Source organism: Artibeus jamaicensis, unplaced genomic scaffold, assembly GCF_021234435.1.
Source record: "Artibeus jamaicensis isolate MK-2021 breed Jamaican fruit bat unplaced genomic scaffold, CSHL_Jam_final contig_2259, whole genome shotgun sequence".
Lineage (NCBI taxonomy): Eukaryota > Metazoa > Chordata > Mammalia > Chiroptera > Phyllostomidae > Artibeus > Artibeus jamaicensis.
The window spans coordinates 1,620,684-1,640,242 of NW_026521468.1; the positions used below are offsets into that span (position 1 = coordinate 1,620,684).

The 19,559-nt window shown below is 47.4% G+C and overlaps 3 protein-coding genes across 3 annotated transcripts; 1 reads left to right on the forward strand and 2 right to left on the reverse strand.

Annotated features, from left to right (window-relative positions):
* Positions 1–535: 535 nt before the first annotated feature.
* On the reverse strand, positions 536–1,669 carry LOC119051938 (cytochrome c oxidase assembly factor 3 homolog, mitochondrial). Its single transcript, XM_037148905.2, has 2 exons — positions 1,418–1,669; positions 536–1,078 (listed from the first exon to the last, which is right to left on the reverse strand). Exons 1-2 carry the CDS (start codon positions 1,629–1,631, stop codon positions 972–974), a joined length of 321 nt encoding a protein of 106 aa, XP_037004800.1. The 5' UTR covers positions 1,632–1,669; the 3' UTR covers positions 536–971.
* A 358-nt stretch (positions 1,670–2,027) lies between these two features.
* CNTD1 (cyclin N-terminal domain containing 1) lies at positions 2,028–8,962 on the forward strand. The gene is made up of 7 exons (XM_037148887.2): positions 2,028–2,196; positions 5,046–5,121; positions 5,374–5,542; positions 6,505–6,667; positions 7,129–7,273; positions 7,923–8,019; positions 8,614–8,962. The coding sequence occupies exons 1-7, from the start codon at positions 2,028–2,030 to the stop codon at positions 8,782–8,784; spliced, it is 990 nt and encodes a 329-aa protein (XP_037004782.2). The 3' UTR covers positions 8,785–8,962.
* Positions 8,963–9,011: 49 nt separating this feature from the next.
* Positions 9,012–18,958, reverse strand: BECN1 (beclin 1). The gene is given in 13 exon segments (XM_053660219.1): positions 9,012–10,379; positions 11,110–11,252; positions 11,689–11,749; positions 12,234–12,383; positions 13,632–13,778; positions 14,901–15,095; positions 15,252–15,388; positions 15,494–15,584; positions 15,735–15,772; positions 15,774–15,804; positions 16,253–16,311; positions 17,391–17,458; positions 18,830–18,958. Coding segments are annotated over 13 exon segments (1,416 nt in total). The 5' UTR covers positions 18,957–18,958; the 3' UTR covers positions 9,012–10,210.
* Between the last annotated feature and the right edge of the window lie 601 nt (positions 18,959–19,559).

Genomic DNA, 19,559 nt, shown 5'->3' on the forward strand with positions numbered 1-19,559 from the left:
GGGGGCAAAGGCTTGAGAAATAAGGAACGGGAGGACTTAGAAGGGACTCTCCTTCCCAATAGAAGGCAGGGGAGGGTGAAGCCTTCTGGTTTCCTGCCAGCAGTTCATGAGGAAACTACACAGTTAATGATCCATAACCCCAAGCTGAGATCCCATCTAGATCCCACCTTAGGTCTACACAGGCAGGCCCCAGTGGAAGTTACAAAAGTGAAAGCTGCTTGTCCCTCGCCCTTCATCACCCTTCCTCTTGACGGGTGGGAGAAAGGCAATAAAGCTGGAACAGTGCGTTGTTCTTGAGGGCAGAGGACAACGAGTGACTTTTCTCTCTCCCCTCCCCTCAAGATGTGGTTCAGTCTCAAAGACGGAACCAGTGACCCACCACGAGCTCTCTCTTAAATCAGGTGGAAAGATCTCACGGAAAAAGTAATTCTAGTTAAACATTTATGGCTCCCTGGGGCAATGCCACTGCTGCGGCTACTGCCTGTGGAGCTTTTTAGCATGAAGTGTCAGCCCAACGCACTCACCTGACCCCAAGAAAGATGACTCAAGTTTATTCTCAACCTGACCCCGTCTTTCCTCACACATCCAATACTGCACAGAGTTGCCACACCCACTCCCGTGACAGCCCACTTCTGGTCCTCCTTCCTCCCAGTCCCTGGGAGGTGAGGGGGTTAAACCACCAAGTCAGAAAGCCTGGGAAAACCCAAGGTTGGATACCTTTCAAAAAAGAAAAAAAGCGAACCAGGAGAAGGGCTCCGCTCCTAGCCGTGGCTCACAGTTGAATGTGAGGTGGGCAATGTTCCCTTGACAACGGCCAAACGCATAAATCCAGAGCTTCTTGGGCTTAATCATAGTTCAAGGTAAGGTGCCAGCAATGCTGTGAGCAGGCTTCAACTTCGACAAGGTCACAGGGTATCATGCATCACGTGAAGGGGCTCCAGCAGGTTGGAGATGTGCAATGCGCATCTGGATCAGGGTCCGGATGCCCTTTCCTTTGCTCGGGCTCGAGCAGCTTTAACTTCATCCTCCAGCTCATCTAGGAAATGCTCCTGGGACACTGAGTAGAAGGTATAACCATCTGCGGAGGTGGGTTAGGGAAACCACTTGAAATATGTACATTCCCTTTTCCCAGACTTGCTTCCACTACACTTGTTAAGCTCTCACCCTCTCAAATCAGTGCTTTATTCTTCTGCCCTCTGTTCTTCCAAGGTCTGACCCCAACTGTTACTATTAATGAATCATATTAAAAGAGCACCTTAAAACCACAAAGTAATGGGCATTAAATGTTTGACCCAGCCTTAGGTTTTCACAGCTCAGATTCTTTCTACCATCCTCCACACTGCCCTCCTACACGCTTCTGCTCACCTCCCCTTGCCCCCATATGTGGCCTCCCTGAATCTACAGTACAGACGGATACAAATAGCTAACACCACGGCCCCAATGCCCAGGCCGGTCAGGATGTTCCGGGTTCGCCGCTGTGGTAGCGTCTTCTGCCACTGGGCGAGCTGCACCTGCCGCATGAATTGCAGCTGCTCGGGAGTCAGCTTCTCTCGTGTCGGGTCAATGCGCTGGGCCAGAGGGGCCTGTCCACTCTTAGCATTCAGAGGGTCGCCAGCTCCGGGGGCCGCCATATTGCCGCTCCTCTCTTCGAAGTCGAGGGGCGAGGAGTTTGCTGGGAATAGCAGTCTCTGGCCGCCGCAGGGGTCTCTGGGAGCTGTAGTCCAAGATTTTTTTTTTTTTTTTTAAACCAACGGAGCGCGGCTCCTGACCTTAGATGGGCGGGGCAGAAGGGAAGAGGCCGTGCTTTCTGATTGGCTGAGGAGTCCTGGCGGTTGGTGGGGGGCGGGAAGGACTGCGGAGCGCACGGGGCTGTGGCGGGAACTGCGTGTTCCTTAGACTCTAGGCGAGGGCAAACACACAAGGCGGGAGAACGAGTCCAGAGTGTGGCAGAAGGCAGTGGAGAGAAGCTAAAGGGATCGGTTTATGGATCCAGCGAGCCTTCTGGGTGTCCGGAAAGGTGTCTGAAAATGAACAGACCCGGGAGACCGAGACTGGCCTCTCTCAGTGAATTTCAGTTTGGAGCTGTTGCTACAGAGACGATCGAAGACGCTCTGCTCCACTTGGCCCAGCAGAATGAGCAAGCAGTGCAGGAGTCTGCGGGACGGCTGGGCAGCTTCAGAGAGACCCGGATCGTGGGTGTGAACGCAGGGCCAGGGAGCGGGTTTAGGGGAGTGCTGGGCATCTGTCTTTGAGGCGCCGACCTTGTGATTTAGTTTACTTTATTAATTCAAATAGGTTACCGTATGCCGGGTGCTGGGGATGCAGTGATAAGCAAGCCACACCAGTACCCCACCCTCGACTTCCACATGTGTAAAGATAAAAAGATGAAGCAGAGATCTAGCCCCTGTTTTCAAACCACATAGATAATCCTTGGAGAATATTAGGGCAAATCTGCAAATGCCGAGGTCCAAGTATGGTTAGATAAGTGACATACCCATAAAACAAGCCTTCACGGGGATTGAAAGGAGTGATGGTGCGAGGTGGGGGTAGGAAGAACTGAAGAAGTCCTCCGGGCATTGTGGCATTTGAAGTAGGCCTCGAAGGAAAGATGACACTTTGGTTGGTAAAGATAGGAAACGGAGCCAGCGATTCTAACACAAGTAAAGCTATGGAAATAGGGAAGCTTAGAGTAAGTCTCAGTAAATTAGCCCAACTACTCAGTGAAGTAGTTGAAATCAAGATCAGAAAGGTAGTTGGGAGACATTCTATGTGGAACTTTGAATGCCAAATTCAAAGAGCAGTTTATACTTATCTCTGCAGAAAAACAAGGCATCGAAGGTATTTTAATGTGGGTGTGAGATGACTCTAACCTTTGCTCTAGGAGAAATGTGCTGGCTGTGCTGCAAAGGATGGATTGGGGTCTAGAGAGGTGGGAGGGAGATAGACCAGCAGAGTCTGGGTGAGCAGTTTAGGTAACAGGGCTGAGGGAATTACAGGGAGGATGGGTAGAATAGAGGGTTCCACAATGGATGAACTTAAGAAGTGAAGAAGGCAAAGTTGACTGCCAAAGAGTTGAACCTAGGGAACTGGGAATAGAGTGGTGCCATTGAGGAAAACACCCACACACATTTAAGAAAAACTAAAACAGGAGGAAGTGCGACCTTTGTGAAAGATAATCGCTTTAGTTTTGAATCGACTAAGTTTCAGGTGCTTATAAAACAGAGGAAATTTTCTAGCAGGCTGTTTAAAAAATCAGGAGAGAGGTCAGAACTAGACATAAAGGCTTGGGAATTATCTCCATAATAATATTACTCAAACTGTGGCAGAGGGTGAACTACTAGAGGGAGAACAGAGAAGGTCGAGGACAGTTCCTTGGGAAACATTTTGTGTTCAAGAAATTGGAGTAGGAAGAAGAGTCACGAAGGGAATAAAAGGAGTGGTTTGGGAGATAGGAATCGAACCAAGAGATCTTTGGAAGCCAAGGGGAGAATTGCAGAAAGGATGGTGGTCAGCAGTTTCAGATGCTGCCGGGATTCGAACCACAGAAATGAGGATGGCCAAGGGGCCATGACATTGAACAATTTGGACGTATTTACTCACCTTTGAGACAATTATTTCAACAGGTTGGGTAAAGTAGAAGCCAAATTGCAGAACATTAGGAAGTAAGTGATGAAGCGGAAACAGCAGGTGTAAGCTAGGTTTTCACAAAATTAGAGATAAGAGGATAGAGGGGGAGGGTCTTTTAGTTAATGGTACATCTGAGTATGTTTGTAAGTGCAGGAGGTGGAGCCAGCAAGGGGAGAGGTGTAACCCTTACCCATTCCACCCTCCTTACTTTTCTTGGCAAATTAAAATGGAAAGTAGAAACAATTGCCTAGATAATTCAGACCAAAACCAAACCAAACAACTATACACACAGAGAGAAAACAAACAACAACAACCAAAAAGGAAGCCGGAACTCCAACACATGAAAGGACTGGCTAATAACAATTATTCTAGGGCATTTTGCTTAATTGCTTAAACTAATGCTCTTCATTGGACATTGCTGGCAGAGCTTTATTTAGTCTCTAACGATGATGGGGTTTCGTACATACACCTGTGTGTGATGTGTGTCAAATAGATTGTTAAATTATCTTGTGCTAGCTTGACCTCAAATTTTCTTTGAAGACATACTGTCATTTGATTGTATGTAATTCTTCCCTGATAAGTGCTAAGCTCTCAGTTCTGCAGCTTCCTTTATTGAGAACTAACATTTACCCTTGTTTCCACCCTCTAATGATATTGCAAACTAAATAAAATTCTATCCGGGGTGGTTCTTTCAAAGAGAAACAGGCAGCTTCAAACCTTGCCAAGGTCTCTTGCCCTTTCTACCTTCCCCACCGCCCAAACTGGGCTGTTTTCCCTGATTCGGAGGATGTTTCTTCAAAACAAACCACTCCACTGTAACAAACTTGCTCCTAGGGAGAGGCTCAGCTACCACGCATTTACCCAAGAAGCCAGTGGTGGAGAGATGGTGTCCAGCTGTAAGGTGAATCGTGTTTGTAAAGCAATGGGAGTTCTCCAGAGGGTGGTTACTAAACAAACAGTATTATAAAGAATATCGAGGCTCCAGGAGGGACCTTTCTGTTCCTGTCAACATTCCACTGCAAACAGAATATAGGGGTTAGGGTTTTTATTCATCCAAGAATCTCCCTTGAAGCTGAGGGTTCCCAGCATGGTGTAGAGGCCCCTTAGACCAGCTGGTATGTTTGTGTGTAGCTGGCTAAGCCTTTTATCAGCTGAGACGGACAGGAAGCCCGCAGGGTCACTGAGGGGGCTTGGTAAGCCCTTGTCTTTGGCACCCTGTCAGCCTCCTTTTCATGCCTCTGATCTGCCCATTGGCACCAAAAGGAGCTAAGCTCCTCTTGGGTTGTTTCAGTCTCATGTTTCTCGCCTCCTGACCCTCTCCCCGTACCCCCATCATGGCTTTTACACCATGCCAAGAGTTCGCAAGAGTGGTTCTGGTTGCACCTTGTGAATTAGGCCCTTCTTTCCTGTTTTGGCAGAGTTTGTTTTTCTCCTGTCTGAACAATGGTGTCTGGAGAAATCTGTGAGCTACCAGGCTGTAGAAATCCTAGAAAGGTAAAGCCCTGAGCATAAGGCACTTGTACATTGTACCTCTTGAAAATGGCTAATGTACCCAAGTCTTAAAAAGAGAAAACAGTACTAGTGTCCCTGACCGTGAGACCTTGTTTCGTACCCTGTATTGCAAATGTCAGTTTATTGCCAGTGGTCGCTATTGGAGAGGGTAAGATGTAGCACACTTTGAAGCAGAAACTCCTTTTAGTTTGAGTGAGTGTGGGTTGTTTAATCTCCCCCTTCTCTTCTTTACAGGTTTATGGTTAAGCAGGCAGAGAATATCTGCAAACAAGCTACAATCCAGCTAAGAGATAAGACCGAAGCACAGAATTGGAGGGCTCTGAAAGAGCAGCTTTTCAACAAGTTTATCCTGCGCCTTGTGTCATGTGTTCAGTTGGCAAGCAAACTTTCTTTCCACTACAAAGTAAGGAGCTGTGGTGGCTCACGGGCCCCTGAGTGCTAGAAAGAAACCAGCTCATTCAAAGGTGACTGTGAGGAACCCCCTGCTAGGCTAGGTGGTACTCCTCACGTGGAAATTCCTGAGTGCAATTATGCTTCCAAAGCATACCTCCCACACGCGCATGCAGGCACGCGCATGTGCACACACACAGTCACATAGGGGCAGTTATTAAATAGCCTGAAGTTCTGTTCCCAAAGTATAATTGCTGGACAGATGCCATTAGTCACACAGGTCACCTTTTCTCCCCTTGAATTCAAGGACAATTTACATAAAATGTCTGAGTTGCCAACATACCTATCAGTATTAAAGGGAAATATTCCACTTATAAAGGATAAAACTTTTCCACACCATTACCCAATGCCTATATAATGAAATATCATTCACTCAACAAGTATTTATTGTCTTCTACGGCCAGATGCTGCACTAGGTGCCATGGCTGTAACAGTAAAAATATCATCTGTGCTCTCAAGGCACTTACTATCCAATGAGAGAAGACACACAGGCAAATCATGTGGGAAAGTGTTCTGATCAGTGTACAGACAGAGGGCTATAAATGTACCTTATCAGCTATGGAGAGTCAAGGAAGTGTATTTGGAGAAAATGCCTTCTCAAAAGGGGAAGGGGTGTTGAAAGGTGGGGCTGGCCCCAAGGGAAGAGGGAGCAGCGTAAAGGAAAGCAGGGAGAAAGAAGGGGAAGAGGGAGATCCAGATGCAGGCAACAGCATGTGCAGAGGCCTGGAGACCCTGGTGGGTGTGGGAACCAAGTTCGCTATGGCAAAGCGCTGAGTAGAAGGGGCGTTACCAAAAGAGAAGAGGCGGCAAAGGCTTGGGCTGGACTGGCAGGACTTTGTATAATGCTGTGCCGAGGTGCGGCCCTTACGCTGACACACTTTTCTCCCCCTCACTGTTTTGTTTCCCTTTGCTCAGATAATCAGCAACATTACGGTCCTGAATTTCCTCCAGGCTCTAGGATATCTACACACTAAGGAGGAACTGCTGGAGTCAGAGCTTGATGTTTTGAAGTCCCTGAACTTCCAGATCAATCTGCCTACTCCCCTGGCATATGTAGAGATGCTCCTGGAGGTTCTAGGTACTGCAGTGTGCCAGGGACTGTGGGCTGGAATCTCCCATAGAAGACAGTAAGAATATATATACTCAGGGATCTGGGGGCAGTGGGCAGAACCCACCAATGAGGAACAGAAGGAAGCCTGCAGTGACTGAGGAAAGTGCTCTCTCTGGTACTTGTCAGGGAAAGAAACTTAGCACCTGGCTTGTTTGAACTCATTGGGTATTCTCACCAGATCAAAGAGTTACTTTATAGAGAGGCATGAGATAAGAGGGGAAAAAAATAAATATACTCTGATTGTATATGGAGATTTCTCTACCTTTCCCTTTGTCCTTTGAAACTGACCTCCAGCTAAAGAGGTTTCTTACAGTAAAGCCATCAGGAAGCACATTAGCAGCTCAACAGTTTTATGTTACATTAACAACTGTGATTATGATCAGAAAAGACCCGCATGATGCTCTTTACCACGCCCACACTCCATCTAGGATACAACGGGTGCTTGGTCCCAGCCACACAGCTGCATGCCACCTGCCTAACCCTGCTCGACCTGGTCTATCTTCTGCATGAACCCGTATATGAGAGTCTGCTGAGGGCCTCGATCGAGAACTCCACACCCAGTCAGCTGCAAGGGTAAGGTGACTCCCTCAGTGTAGGTTCCTTCCAGAAACGGGGAGTCCAGAATGTAGTGTGAGGACGTGGTGCTTGAAACTGACCTGGCAAGGCATCCAGCCCACAGACAATCTGCACAGGTTATCTGGTTCAAATTAACATCTGGTATGTCGCTTGGATGCAGATGACTGAGCCCAATCAGCAAGACCCTAAACGCTTTTGCTTTTAATTTAAATGACTTCGAGTAATTATTTCCTAGTTTTCTTTAGAGTTGTTTATAATTTGAGATTACTGGACTGTTTTTGTAGTCATTTGGGAAAAAAAGCCAGTCACAAGGTTGCAACTTGGACAAAAGTGTTTGATTACTGTAAAGTCAGAATGGTAAAAAGCCTCAGTTACATTTGTCAGGGAGACACGTGGGACAACAAAAGGCCCAGAAACCATTCAGACAGGAGGCTCATGTTTTAATCCCAGCTGGTCTGGTGTGTTGTTGGGGGGGTGGGGGACGGCGGCTGGGAGAGGGGCAAATAAGCTGTTACTTGACTTTTTCTTTCCATGTCTTAAAAATTCCAAAATGATCAACGTAAACAATTGAAGTGCCATGACCCTAAGATTTGGAAGGTCACATTTCACTCCAGCTCCAAAATTAATCATGGTTTTGGTAATTCAGGGAGAAGTTTGTCTCAGTGAAGGAGGACTTCATGCTACTGGCAGTAGGAGTCATCGCAGCAAGTGCGTTCATCCAAAACCACGGGTGTTGGAGCCAGGTGCGTGCCGCCGAGCAGGCACAGCGTGGTCAGAGTGCACGTAGTGGAGAGCGTCCTCCCGTGAGCGAAAGGAAGAGAAGACAACCTATAAAAGACAGGGGCTGAGACCCAGGGTTAAGATGAATGAGCAGGATATGGGCGAGGGAAAAACTAAGTGAGGACTGAAGTGTTCTCCAGTTTTCCTCTTATGGAATTGGAAATGGAGGTCCAAGTTCAGCTTGTTCATTTACTTTTATTGGACTTCACTACAATCTGCTAATCGATAATCTGCTATCATGTTCAAGTCCAATAAATGTATCCTCCTAAACAGAGAAAATGTCAAGGCTCAAATATCCCTCTCACATTTCACAAAACTTATCTCCAGACAAGTGAAATGTCTAGCAGAAACTTTCCACACTAACACCATCAGGGCAAAGGTATCCTAATGTTATCTGGCTATTGGCAAACACTGGGGTCTGGATTTAGTCTTCTCAGGAAATCCAGAGAAATGAAAGAATTTACGCTGGGCTTGAGAGAACAGCCCAAGCAGTGTGCCTGTGCACTAAAACATGATGAGATGCCTTGGTAATAGTAACCCTGTCTCTGTTCCTGAAGGTGGTGGGGCATCTGCAGAGCATCACTGGCATTGCCCTGGAGAGCATCGCCACCTTCTCTTACGCAATCCTGACCCACAGCGTAGGAGCCAGCACGCCGGGGCGACAGCGGCCTGTTCCTCCCCACCTGGTGGCCAGAGCGCTGAGGGCCGCTGCTTCCTCCAACACGTGAGACAGACTGAATCTGCCAAATACAAACGGCCTCCCATCACTGCACTCATCTCTCCCTTTGTTTACTTTAATGCTCAGGATACAAAAGTTTCAAGTATCTTTTGAACTGTGTTTTGTATTCCAACTTTATGCTTATTTTTCTGCATCAGAGAGTTAAGGTGGAGAAGCATGTCCTTTTTGTCATATCAGACTGAAAACATAAAAAGCTGGGAGAGATAGAAATACTAGTGAAGTTGATTCACTTTTATTTAACAAGATATTTATGCCTTTTCTTTAACTGTTCATTTCATTACGAGAGCACATCAGACATAAAGATTAACATTAACCAGGGGCTCAAAAACTGAGACCATCTGGGTGACCTTGACTGAGCAAGAAGGCAGTCTACATTTCCCTTAGTTTAACATCTCTGTTCTGTTACTGAGATCTACACAAACAGGGCTTTCTCCATGGCTATTTTCCACTAGTCTTTTTTTAAAAAAGGCTTTATTTATTTATTTTTAGAAAGAAGGGAAGCAGGTGAAAAGGGAAACAGTGCTGTGAGATGGAAACATCAGTTGGTTGCCTCTCAAGCAGGGACTGAACCCGCAACCCAGGCGTGTGTCCTGACTGGGAATCCAACCGGCAGCCTTTCGCCTTGCAGGACACCACCCAACCAGGCCACACCAGTCAGGGCGCCATTAGTCTTTTTAAAAAGTAACACTAACCCATCTCAACAGAACTTCCACATACCTGCATTTGAGCTGAGTTCTCCCGAAACACAAAGTGCTCTATTTTAGTTCAAGAAAGACCCACCGGTGCGCCTTGGGCAGTTATCAGACTGCGGCAAACCTTTTATTACAAATAATTAAACCTCGCCACAATGGCTCAAACAGTATCAGACAGCATTCCGTATCGCTCACGCGGAGCAGAGCAGGCATTCAGCACCAGCACCGAGTGAGACGTGTCAGATTTCGGGCTTCTGATCACATCACATGGTGACCAAAGCTTGCATGTCCTTTTCTCTCATTATCCAATCGTGCGTCTCGTACATCCCATCGTCTCAGTGGGAACAAAAGTTCCTATTTAACATTGTTTAAGTGCAGGAAGTTGAGAGAGACAAAGTCCACTGAAAAACACATCAATCTCAAGTCAACTCAGTTAAAAAAAAACAAGCAAACTTAAATTAGTTGTTTTAAGGGGAGAGAGGGAAAGAAAGGCATGGGGTTAAGGGTCAGAACGGTAACGAAGGCTGGGAGCCATACATGGCATGTATAGCCCTGGAAACTATTCGTCATATGGTATTTTAAAGTGGCTTTTGAAGACTTTTTTTCTTTTTTGGTATTGTAAACATGTGCTGTTTAATAGTACCCGAATTTAATTTAAAAACTTTTTTTCAAACAAAACAAAATTTAAAGCCTTTAAGGCAAACATCCCCCTCAGGAAGAAAGTCATTTATTATAAAACTGTGAGGACACCCAAGCCAGACCCCACTTCAGATTCGTCAGCATGAACTTGAGAGCTTTTGTCCACTGTTCCTCAGAGTTAAACTGGGTTTTGATGGAATAGGAGCCACCGCTGCCTCCTGTGTCTTCAATCTTGCCTTTTTCCACATCCATCCTGCAGACGGACACAGCAGAGCTCATTGGTAACTGAGATCGAGTTAAGTCAGTCCAGGCAAATGGGCACAGACTTAATCATGGGACCATTCACGTCATTTTATCTGTTAAAGAACTCTTGGCGAGGAACCATAGTGTATTTTGGATTTGCTTGAAAGCCAAAAATCAAGAAGGCTGTCACAAGAGCCTCATTGTCATTGTGGAGCACAGGGACAGCACACACACCCACACAGATGACAAGCCTGGAGCAGGGGGTGAGTGAGGGTTACAGTGCTCCTCACTGTTTTCCTAGGCATCCCTGAACTCACAGGCAGACGAGGAAGGCAGGAGAAAAGAAAGGCTTTGTTTTGGGGTGACAGAAGCAGCTCGACCTTACTCTCCTGAACTAAGATCTCCATCACTCGGCTTCTATGCAATTTGACCAAAGGAAGCATTCCTGTATATTTCCAAGGGCTTCGGGGAAAACGTTCCTGAACCTGGACAGCGGCCTTGAGCTCTGTGCCAAGAACACCCCCCAAACCGTCTGAGACAACACTCTTTTTCGCTAGGGGCCAGGTGCTCACGTTCTGTCCTACTTGCCGTGTTGATCAGTCTCTGCCCATCAGTGTCATGTGATTTTTCTACCATGTTCCCACCATTTATTCTGTTTTGCCTCCATTCTTCCTGTCCCTTCAGTTCCGCTCAACTTGGCCCTGCTCTAGGTTTGTTCAGCATTGGGGGAGGATACTGACCTGTAGGGAAGACAAAAACGTGTCTCGCCTTTCTCAACCTCTTCTTTGAACTGCTGCACACAGTCCAGGAAAGCCACCATCGCGTGGTCAAACTTGTTGTCCCAGAAAAATCGCAACCCCCCAGAACAGTACAACGGCAGCTCCTGCTCAAGGAGAGAGAACTGGCTGTGTGTGCGGCACTGAGACGGCCTGTCAGAGCGTGCTCGCAACCTCTCCATCTGTCACATCACGTTCCCTCCATATCCCACTGAACATGCCCCCCTGGGCAAAAGACAGTGCGCCCAGACCTGTTTTCCTAGCGATGGAAATGCCTTAAACATCCACCTCACAGTGACTCCTTCCCTGCCCAAGAGCACATTCTCCTCTGATCTGCCCACACCCCTTCTCCAAAGACTGTGAAAAAGTAATTTTTTCTACAGGCCTCAAAGTGTCTAATCCTGACCTGGACAAGACACTGGCTCCTCGTGAGATATCTCAGGCTAAAAAGGACACTGAATAAGGCCATTATCAAACATAAACTGTCCTGTTAGAAGGTGCAAGAATTTTGTATTCCAGCGAAGACGGAGCTCCCCAGAGTACCTTAGACTTGTCTGTCAGAGACTCCAGGTACGAATGGTTTCCATAGGGAACGAGTCGATACCTAAAAAGGAGATGCGCACGGATGGAGATGGGACGCCGCCTTCGGTGAGGCCTGACGTCGGAACCCAGTGACGTGCCTCTTCCATTGTTCCCGTCCCTCTCTCTCACCTCCCCGTAGGCCCCATGTTTAAGATTTTGCTTATGGAACAAAGTACATTTAATATGTAATTGTCTAAGGGCCTCTGTGGATGAATATATGTTTTGGTTTAGATTTAAAAACAAAACCTGAAAGTAGCTTAGGGAACACAAAAGTTCTGGAGACAGACGGTGGGCTGGGGACCACTGCCAGGGTCATGCGCATCGAGGGCTGCTTATCAGTAGAAAGAGCCTGATGCTGAGGAGAGAACCAGAAGCAGACACTCCAGAGAGTAAACTCCCAGTCTGTTGGGGCAAAGGTTCCAGCCAGACTGGAAAGCAATATGAGGATGGAGACAGAAATTATATCAAAGACATACCACACCCCAGGAGAGGGCTCCACTTCTTACCTCTGAAATTTCAGACCCATCTTATTGGCCAGGGCGTGGAGCAGCAGCACCGTCTGGCCCCAGGCAGCATTAATCTCATTCCATTCCACAGGAACGCTGGGCAGACGGCCTAGTCTGAAGTTATTGATTGTGCCGAACTGTCCACTGTGCCTACAGAAGACGGCCAAGGGCAGGGAAAAACACGGGGAGAACTTAAAACTTAGCAACTTCTGGGACTTCCTGCTGTCACCTAAGGCCTAACATAAATCTCTCTCCTTATCTCCAGATCCATATACCTACTTGGGACTTTAAACACGTGTCTGAAACAGGAGTCATTGTCTTTCCCCCTGCTGCTCAGATGCCAAAGCAGAAACCTGGGCGTCACCCTCGAATGCTCTCTCTTGGCTCCCTCCCTGCAGAAAAGCACCAGACTCTGTTGATTCTACCTCCTAAACCTCTTCCCTCCGTCCACTCCTCCCCCAACCCAATCTACTCCTCTCTTCCTGTTTACATTCCTACTAACAAGTCTCCCTCCCCAAAACACTGCCTCTTCCCTCAAGTCATGTCCCACGCTGCAGGTAAAGCTATCACCAACGGGAACCTAGTTACTCACTTCCCTGCCTAGAGTGCTCTAGGGGCTCACTGCCTTCTGAATAAAGTCCAAAGCCCTTCATGACACCTACAAGATCCTTTCCAGACTGGTGACTCTCCAGTTTCATATCCTGTCATTCTCCCCTTTACACTTAATCTCTAGTCACAATAGGCTCCTTTCAGTTCTCTGAATCTACACTCCCGCTTTCCTCGGTTTCTTCGCCCATGACATCCTCTCAGCCAGGAACAAGCCCCCTCCTCTGCAGACTTGTACTTCACATCTCAGCTCAAACGTCAACCCCCTCTGACAGAAGCTTCCCGCGTGGCCTTCCCGCACGGAGGAAAGTGCCCTTCTGTGCTCCCGTGGCACCTGGGGTAACCATCGGCACACTGTGTTACCACTGCCCACTACTGACCCATCTCCTCCATGAGATAGAGGCAACTAGAACATAGAACACATACTGTCTGCTGTTGCCACCCTAGAGCTTAGAATAGCACCTACCACACAGTAGATGCGCAACAGTTACTAGTTAAATGGACAAAACATCAAGTACGTTAATAGATGAGTGACCCTCAGGTCCAGGCACAGGACCAGAATTTCACGGGGCCCGAGGACTCAGATCTTCCCCTTTCCTTGGAAAAGTATATGGCTTTAAGCTCTAGAATCCCGTGAATGTGCACGGCCCATCACAAGGAATGGCAGAGACCCAGACGGGTGAGAATGACACACAGTCCCATGCTGTGGGAGGTGGGCCCCTGGCTTAGCGTTCAACAGCTAAAATCCAGGCAGTGCTTCCCAGATGTTCCCCATCCTCCAGCCCTCATTACCAAATGTGGAAGGTGGCATTAAAGACGTTGGTTTTCTTCAGCTTGTCTAGCTGCATCTGGGCATAACGCATCTGGTTTTCCACACTCTTCAGCTCATCGTCCAGTTCCAGCTGTTGTCGTTTAAATTCACTGTACTCTCTCTGATACCTGTGAGCATTCAAGACGGCCATTGAAGGCTGTTAGTTTGGAGGCTAAATTTTCTTTTTTTTTTTAATTTTATTTATCTTTAAAAGGGAAGGGAAGGAGAGAAGGAGAGAAATATCAATGTATGGTTGCTTTTGGTGCATCCCCTGTTGGGTACTGGCCCCTGCTGGGAACTGGCCTGCAACCCAGGCATGTGCCCTGACTGGGAATCAAACTGTGATCTTTTGGTTCGCAAGCCTGTGCTCAATCCACTGAGCTACACCAGCCAGGGCTTAAATTTTCTGTTATCATCCCTCTTAACAGTTTACTCTTAGTGACTGTGGTTCCCTCTAGTTATGCCATCTTTTAGCTATGTCACAGATCCCACTCAAAGGAACATACTTGCTCCAGTGCTTTTGCCTGGGAGGGGCAGGAGTACCTCAAATTCCAGCTGTCCATATGCAAAAGGGGGAGGTAAAAAGGACTCTCCAAACCAGTGCCAAACCCCTCTTGGATGTCTGGTCTTTTCCAGAATCAAGGTGAGTGGGTCAAGAGAGGCTTCTTCCATGGATTGGCCATAACTGAACTTCTGTAACTTCACCTCTGTATACTTACTGTCCTTTAAATAGTTAATAAACATCATTGCCAATGGAACTTGTTACATTGCTCCATGAAAAATTAACTTTTTGTTCTGTCCTTCACTTCCCTCATTTCAGTTAATGTGGACACTGTGTCTCCCCAAATAGACAGAGGGTTCTCTCAGGTCAAGAGCACCAATGAAATTTCTGAGCTGAGAAAGAACAAATGTAGGCCAATATGCTCATCCTTCCAGAGGAAAATGCTGGCTGACTCACTCAAATGAGCCCAGTGCCCTACCACACAGAGCTATGACTCCAGCCCTGGCTCCTCGCTCTCTATTTAATCAACACACTTCTTTCACTTAATCGTGCTGATCCTTCATACATAACCCCCAAAGCAAACCTCTAGAAACAAGGCCAGGAAACAATATGCAGGATCCAGAGCAAACACACCACAGAATGACAGCTGACTGCAGCTCATACACTAACCAAACACATCCATCTGGAAGCCGTTCCCCCTCCTGGAGCTTTGAGGGCTGGAAAATAGAAGAATAGGATGATCACTCACTGCGCCTCCTCCTGATCCAGCCTCTCGGCCTCAGCCTGGACCTCTTCAAGATTTTCTGCCACTATCTTACGGTTCTTTTCCACATCTTCCAGCTCCTGAATCAGCCTCTCCTCCTCTAATGCCAGCTCCTTTAGTTCCATCTGTAGCTGTTCACTGTCATCCTCGTTCATTTGCTCCAAGATCTCCAGACAGCGTCTGCCAGGGACACAGAGTACGCTTACCCAAGGGAACCTGTTACTCTGTTTACCTGGGTGGACCGCAGCTCTTAGGCAAGGGCCAGGCAGTCTCCGAACAATGACAGCTCTAAGTCCCGGATGTCAGTTTCCAGGCCCTGGCTCTGGAGATACTCACTTGTAGTTCTGACACTCATTTTCGGTGACGTTGAGCTGAGTGTCCAGCTGGTCTAAAAGAGTATCTGTGCATTCTTCACACAATGGGTGATCCACATCTGTCTGGCCTGACATGATGTCAAAAAGGTCCCCAGTGACCTGGAAGTGTGGGAGAGTCAGGGTAGGACCGGCCCCTTGCTACCTGCCCCGACACCCCCCTCTACCAGCCATGCCCCTGTTGAGGCTGGAATGAGGTCGACTTGCCTTCAGTCTTCGGCTGAGGTTCTCCATGGTTCCACCATCGGATGCCTCCCCAATCAGAGTGAAGCTGTTGGCACTTTCTGTAGACATCATCCTGCAGACAGCCCCCCGCCCACGGGCCACATGAGGGAGCAGAGAGGCCTCCTCCACCTACTGCGGTGCCAGTGGCAGAGACTCTCAAGCACCAGCTGAGGGGCCTCAAGGTGCATACCCACTCCTAGCCCGACTGGCCTCCCAAGGGTACCTCTGTCCCAAGGGAAGGCCATGCTGGTGTTGCACAGGGGGCACTCAGCACGAAGGTTGGCCTGGATGGACTAAGGAGGGAGAGGGGGCATCAAAAACTGACATATATGTGTCTACAATAGAAAAGGAAGGAGAATCTGGAAAGACCATTTTTTAATATTACACCCCTTGCCAGCTGCCTTCACATGCATCGATTATGAAGAACCTGAATATCTAACATTAGCTACTTTTAAACTGCTCCAGAGCCCATCTCTTTGATTAGTCAATCGCTCCCTTGACTTTTCTCAATTCTTTCTCACGAGAGCTACTATCTCTTCCTACATGTGAATGGCTACAGGAAAAACTCAATCAGTACCGGAAGGTGATGGGCCAGGTATAAGGGAATGCATCTTTTCTGGAACAGCCGAAAGGCTAGGTAATGATTCATCTCTATCACCTGGCTCCAGGTCCCAATTCTGGGTTCAATTAAAATGTGACTAATCTTTGGCAAGGAGCAGGGGACTAAGGAGCAGTAGGCACCTGGCTGGGGGGATGAATCTGCGAGAGACACCATCCTGGCGAGTTTCGATAAATGGCTCCTGGGAAGGAAATAAGAGCCCATTAGAGTTCTGCCAGCTTAGAGGTGGAGTCTATTTCCCAAACAGCCTCAGAACTATTTGGCTGGCTTTACCCTTGATTGATAACCACAAGACTTGATAAACCACAGAGACTTAACAAATGGATATTATCTAGCCAATCCTTGGATACTAAGAAATGACCCCAAGTACAGACACATCCTAAGTTCCATTTGATTTTTTGTGGGGAACATCCTTCCCTAAGTATGTTTTACTCAATCATATAATAATGACATATGCATTTTCTCACTTCTTAGTCAGGGCTGGGGGTGAGATGTCCTAAATATCATGGCACAAGAAAAAAGCCAGATCAAACAAGTTTGCCATGGCATAGAAAAGAGTAAGTAATTTACATGTTTTCTTCATAATTTAATGTGATGAAAAACATACAACTGTCTCTGGCAATGAAATTGATCACTGAAGTTTTCAGTTTAAAAATGAAATGATCTAGCCCTGCTGGTGTAGCTCAGTGGATTGAGCATGGGCCTGCAAACTAAAAGATCGCTGTTCGATTCCCAGTCAGGACACATCCCTGGGTTGCTGGCCAGTTCCCAGCAGGGGATGCACCAGAAGCAACCATACATTGATGTTTCTCTCCTTCCCTTCCCCTCTAAATAAATAAAATTAAAAAAAAAAGAAAAAGAAATGTTCTCCAACACTGACAATCCTTCTCACTATAGTAATCATAGAATTTTTTGCCCAAACCAAGATACTTTTGAGAATGGAGAGGAGTGGGTACTAATAATTAGCTAGGACAACAGATGTAAACCAGGAATGCCCTGAGATGACCTGGATACAGTGGTCATCCCATCTCCTACCTATAATGGCTTATAATTCTGCTTCGAATAAAGAACCTCTCTCCACATTTTTGAATGGACGCCTTATTCAGTAACCCTGTGACCTGAGGTGTGCTTCTGTACCTCCAATGATCTGCAGTGGCCTGAACACGTAGAATATCTCGTTAACCTGAGATTTCAAAACTCTGTGGCTCCAGAAGCATCAAGCACCCTGCAGAAATCCGCTTTGCATTCCGTATTTCCTACCTCTCCTGAGTTAGCCTCTTCCTCCTGGGTCTCTCCTGATTTCACCTGGGCTGTGGCAAGTAACGGAGCTAAGGGCAAGGAAAACATCAAGTCAAAAGAATCTTATCCAAAACAAAACAAAACAATCCCATTAAAGCAGGAGTGGGTGTGAAAGTAATGGAAACAGGACTGGAAATATCCTCTTCACCACCTCCACCTTCTTCTTAAAAGTACCATCTACATAGAGAATCTCGCCTTCTTTCCTTACGCCCATTAAGTAAGATTAAGGAGTTGTTAAATTTTTTCCAGGATAATAATATCCTGATTATGGTTTTAAAGGCATCTTATCTTTCAAAAATCATTACCAAAATATTTACAGTATTTGTTTGGGATTCGCTTCAAAATAATTTGGAGTGGGAGGGGAGTACATGGGGTCACAGATACAGCATGATTAAGTGTGCACTAATAATTATAGAAGCTAGGTGATGGGTACATGGGGTTCACTGTACACTTTGAAGTTTTCCATAACCAAAGTAAAAAAAAAAAAGTGATTGAGTGGGGATGGGAGGTGACTGAAGGTAGAGAGAACGCAGGAATGAGAGGATGCGGCTGGTGGTTGATGCTGGGTGACGGATGCACGAGAGTTCATTAAGCTGTTCCCTTGGCTGTATGATAGTCCCTTTTCCATGATAGTTTAAATGAGAGTTAATTCTCAAAAAAGAAAAGTTAGGTACTAACAATAGCTAACATTTATTATTATTTGTCCAGCATAGTCCCAAGTCTTTACGTTCTTTGTCATATTTGATCCTTACAACTACCTGGAGGTCATTTATGTTTCACAAATAAAGAAACCAAGAAACCAGGATCTAGAGAGGTGATGTAATTTGCAAAAAAAGTCATTCAGCTAGTAAATGACAGCCAGGATTGCAACCCAAGCAGGCTGACTAGACATTTAAACTGCCTTCAATGTTTTGTTTTGTTTTGTTTTGTACTACATCTCAGTTCTTGGGACAATGAGACTGTGTTCTTCCATTTACCAGCTGGTGACCACTGGCCAAGTGACTTAAGCTTTCTGAGCCTCAACTCCTCATTTGTAAAACGATCCGTAGGGGTTGTTGCAGGGACTAAACCAAGAAATGCATGCAATGCACTTGGGATATGGTAAGCTCTCAAAAAATGCCCGTTATTATTACACATACATGTTCCTTTACTCTGAAACAGTAGGAGTAAAAAACTAGGGACCTTTCCTTGCTGCTACAGAACGCTCCCCGAAGCGCTCTGTATCAGAACTGATTTGTATTCCAGCTGGAGGAGCACATAGGCAGCCAGAGAGATGGACTTTCCTGGGTTTACACGGGAGTCTGTGGCAGACTACACGGATAGACACCTTAAGACCTACATCTCCAAAGCTGCCCACTTTCAACGATTTTGACCACCCTCTTTGCAAGGGTCTCGCTGACCTGTGAGCTCCTGGATGGTGACACGGTCCAGGATCTTGAAGCTCGTGTCCAGTTTTAGGGGCTGGCTGCAGCGCTGGCACACGAAGCTCACCTGCATGGTGTTGCTGGACGTCTTAGACCCCTCCATTCCTACGGCGATGATAGGAAGAATCGGAGCCCTTGAACCCCTCGCTGCCTCCCGTTCCCTGGCTACCACCAGCCCTGCTGGTGTTGTAAAGTGGGGAAATCCCGCCTGCGCCGTTCCCTCCGGGAACGGTACGATATGAAATGGACCTGCTTCCGGGGCAGCCCCGTAAACTTCCAGAGGCAGTTTACAGCCAAGTAAACTGGGGGGAGGAGGGGCTGCAATAGGGGCCGTGAGGGTTCCCAGGCTCCCTTCTAGGGTCGTGCGGTTCAGCCCTCGACGTTCTTCACCTCGGGGCCCGCCACCCTGGTCCACTCTACCGCGGGGGCACCGTGGCCTCAGTTCTGCGCCAGAGCGAGGCCTCCAGAACTGCCATCGCCCAGCCTTCAGCTACTTCCCGGTTCGCGGAGGACTTCCGCCCTGACCGGACGTGACCTCAAGACGGCCGCGGCTGCAGGCGGAGCCAGTACGGACGGTCCCGGTCCACCAGCTTTCGGGTTGGACTGCGGCCCCAAGAGGCTGAGCTGGGAAACGGCGCTGGCGAGGGCGGGTAAGCGGAGGTTGTGAGAAGTGGAGGACCCAGTTGGGAGAGGATAGGGCTTTGCC

Bases quoted from the DNA above. Each gene is read 5' to 3' on its own strand.
- LOC119051938 (XM_037148905.2), bottom strand. From the start codon at position 1,631: ATGGCGGCCCCCGGAGCTGGCGACCCTCTGAATGCTAAGAGTGGACAG. The intron at 1,079-1,417 runs GTATCCGTCTGT...CCACCTCCGCAG, and splicing joins GGCCGTGGTGTTAGCTATTT to ATGGTTATACCTTCTACTCA.
- CNTD1 (XM_037148887.2), top strand. From the start codon at position 2,028: ATGAACAGACCCGGGAGACCGAGACTGGCCTCTCTCAGTGAATTTCAG. The intron at 7,274-7,922 runs GTAAGGTGACTC...TTGGTAATTCAG, and splicing joins ACACCCAGTCAGCTGCAAGG to GGAGAAGTTTGTCTCAGTGA. The intron at 8,020-8,613 runs GTGCGTGCCGCC...CTGTTCCTGAAG, and splicing joins ACCACGGGTGTTGGAGCCAG to GTGGTGGGGCATCTGCAGAG.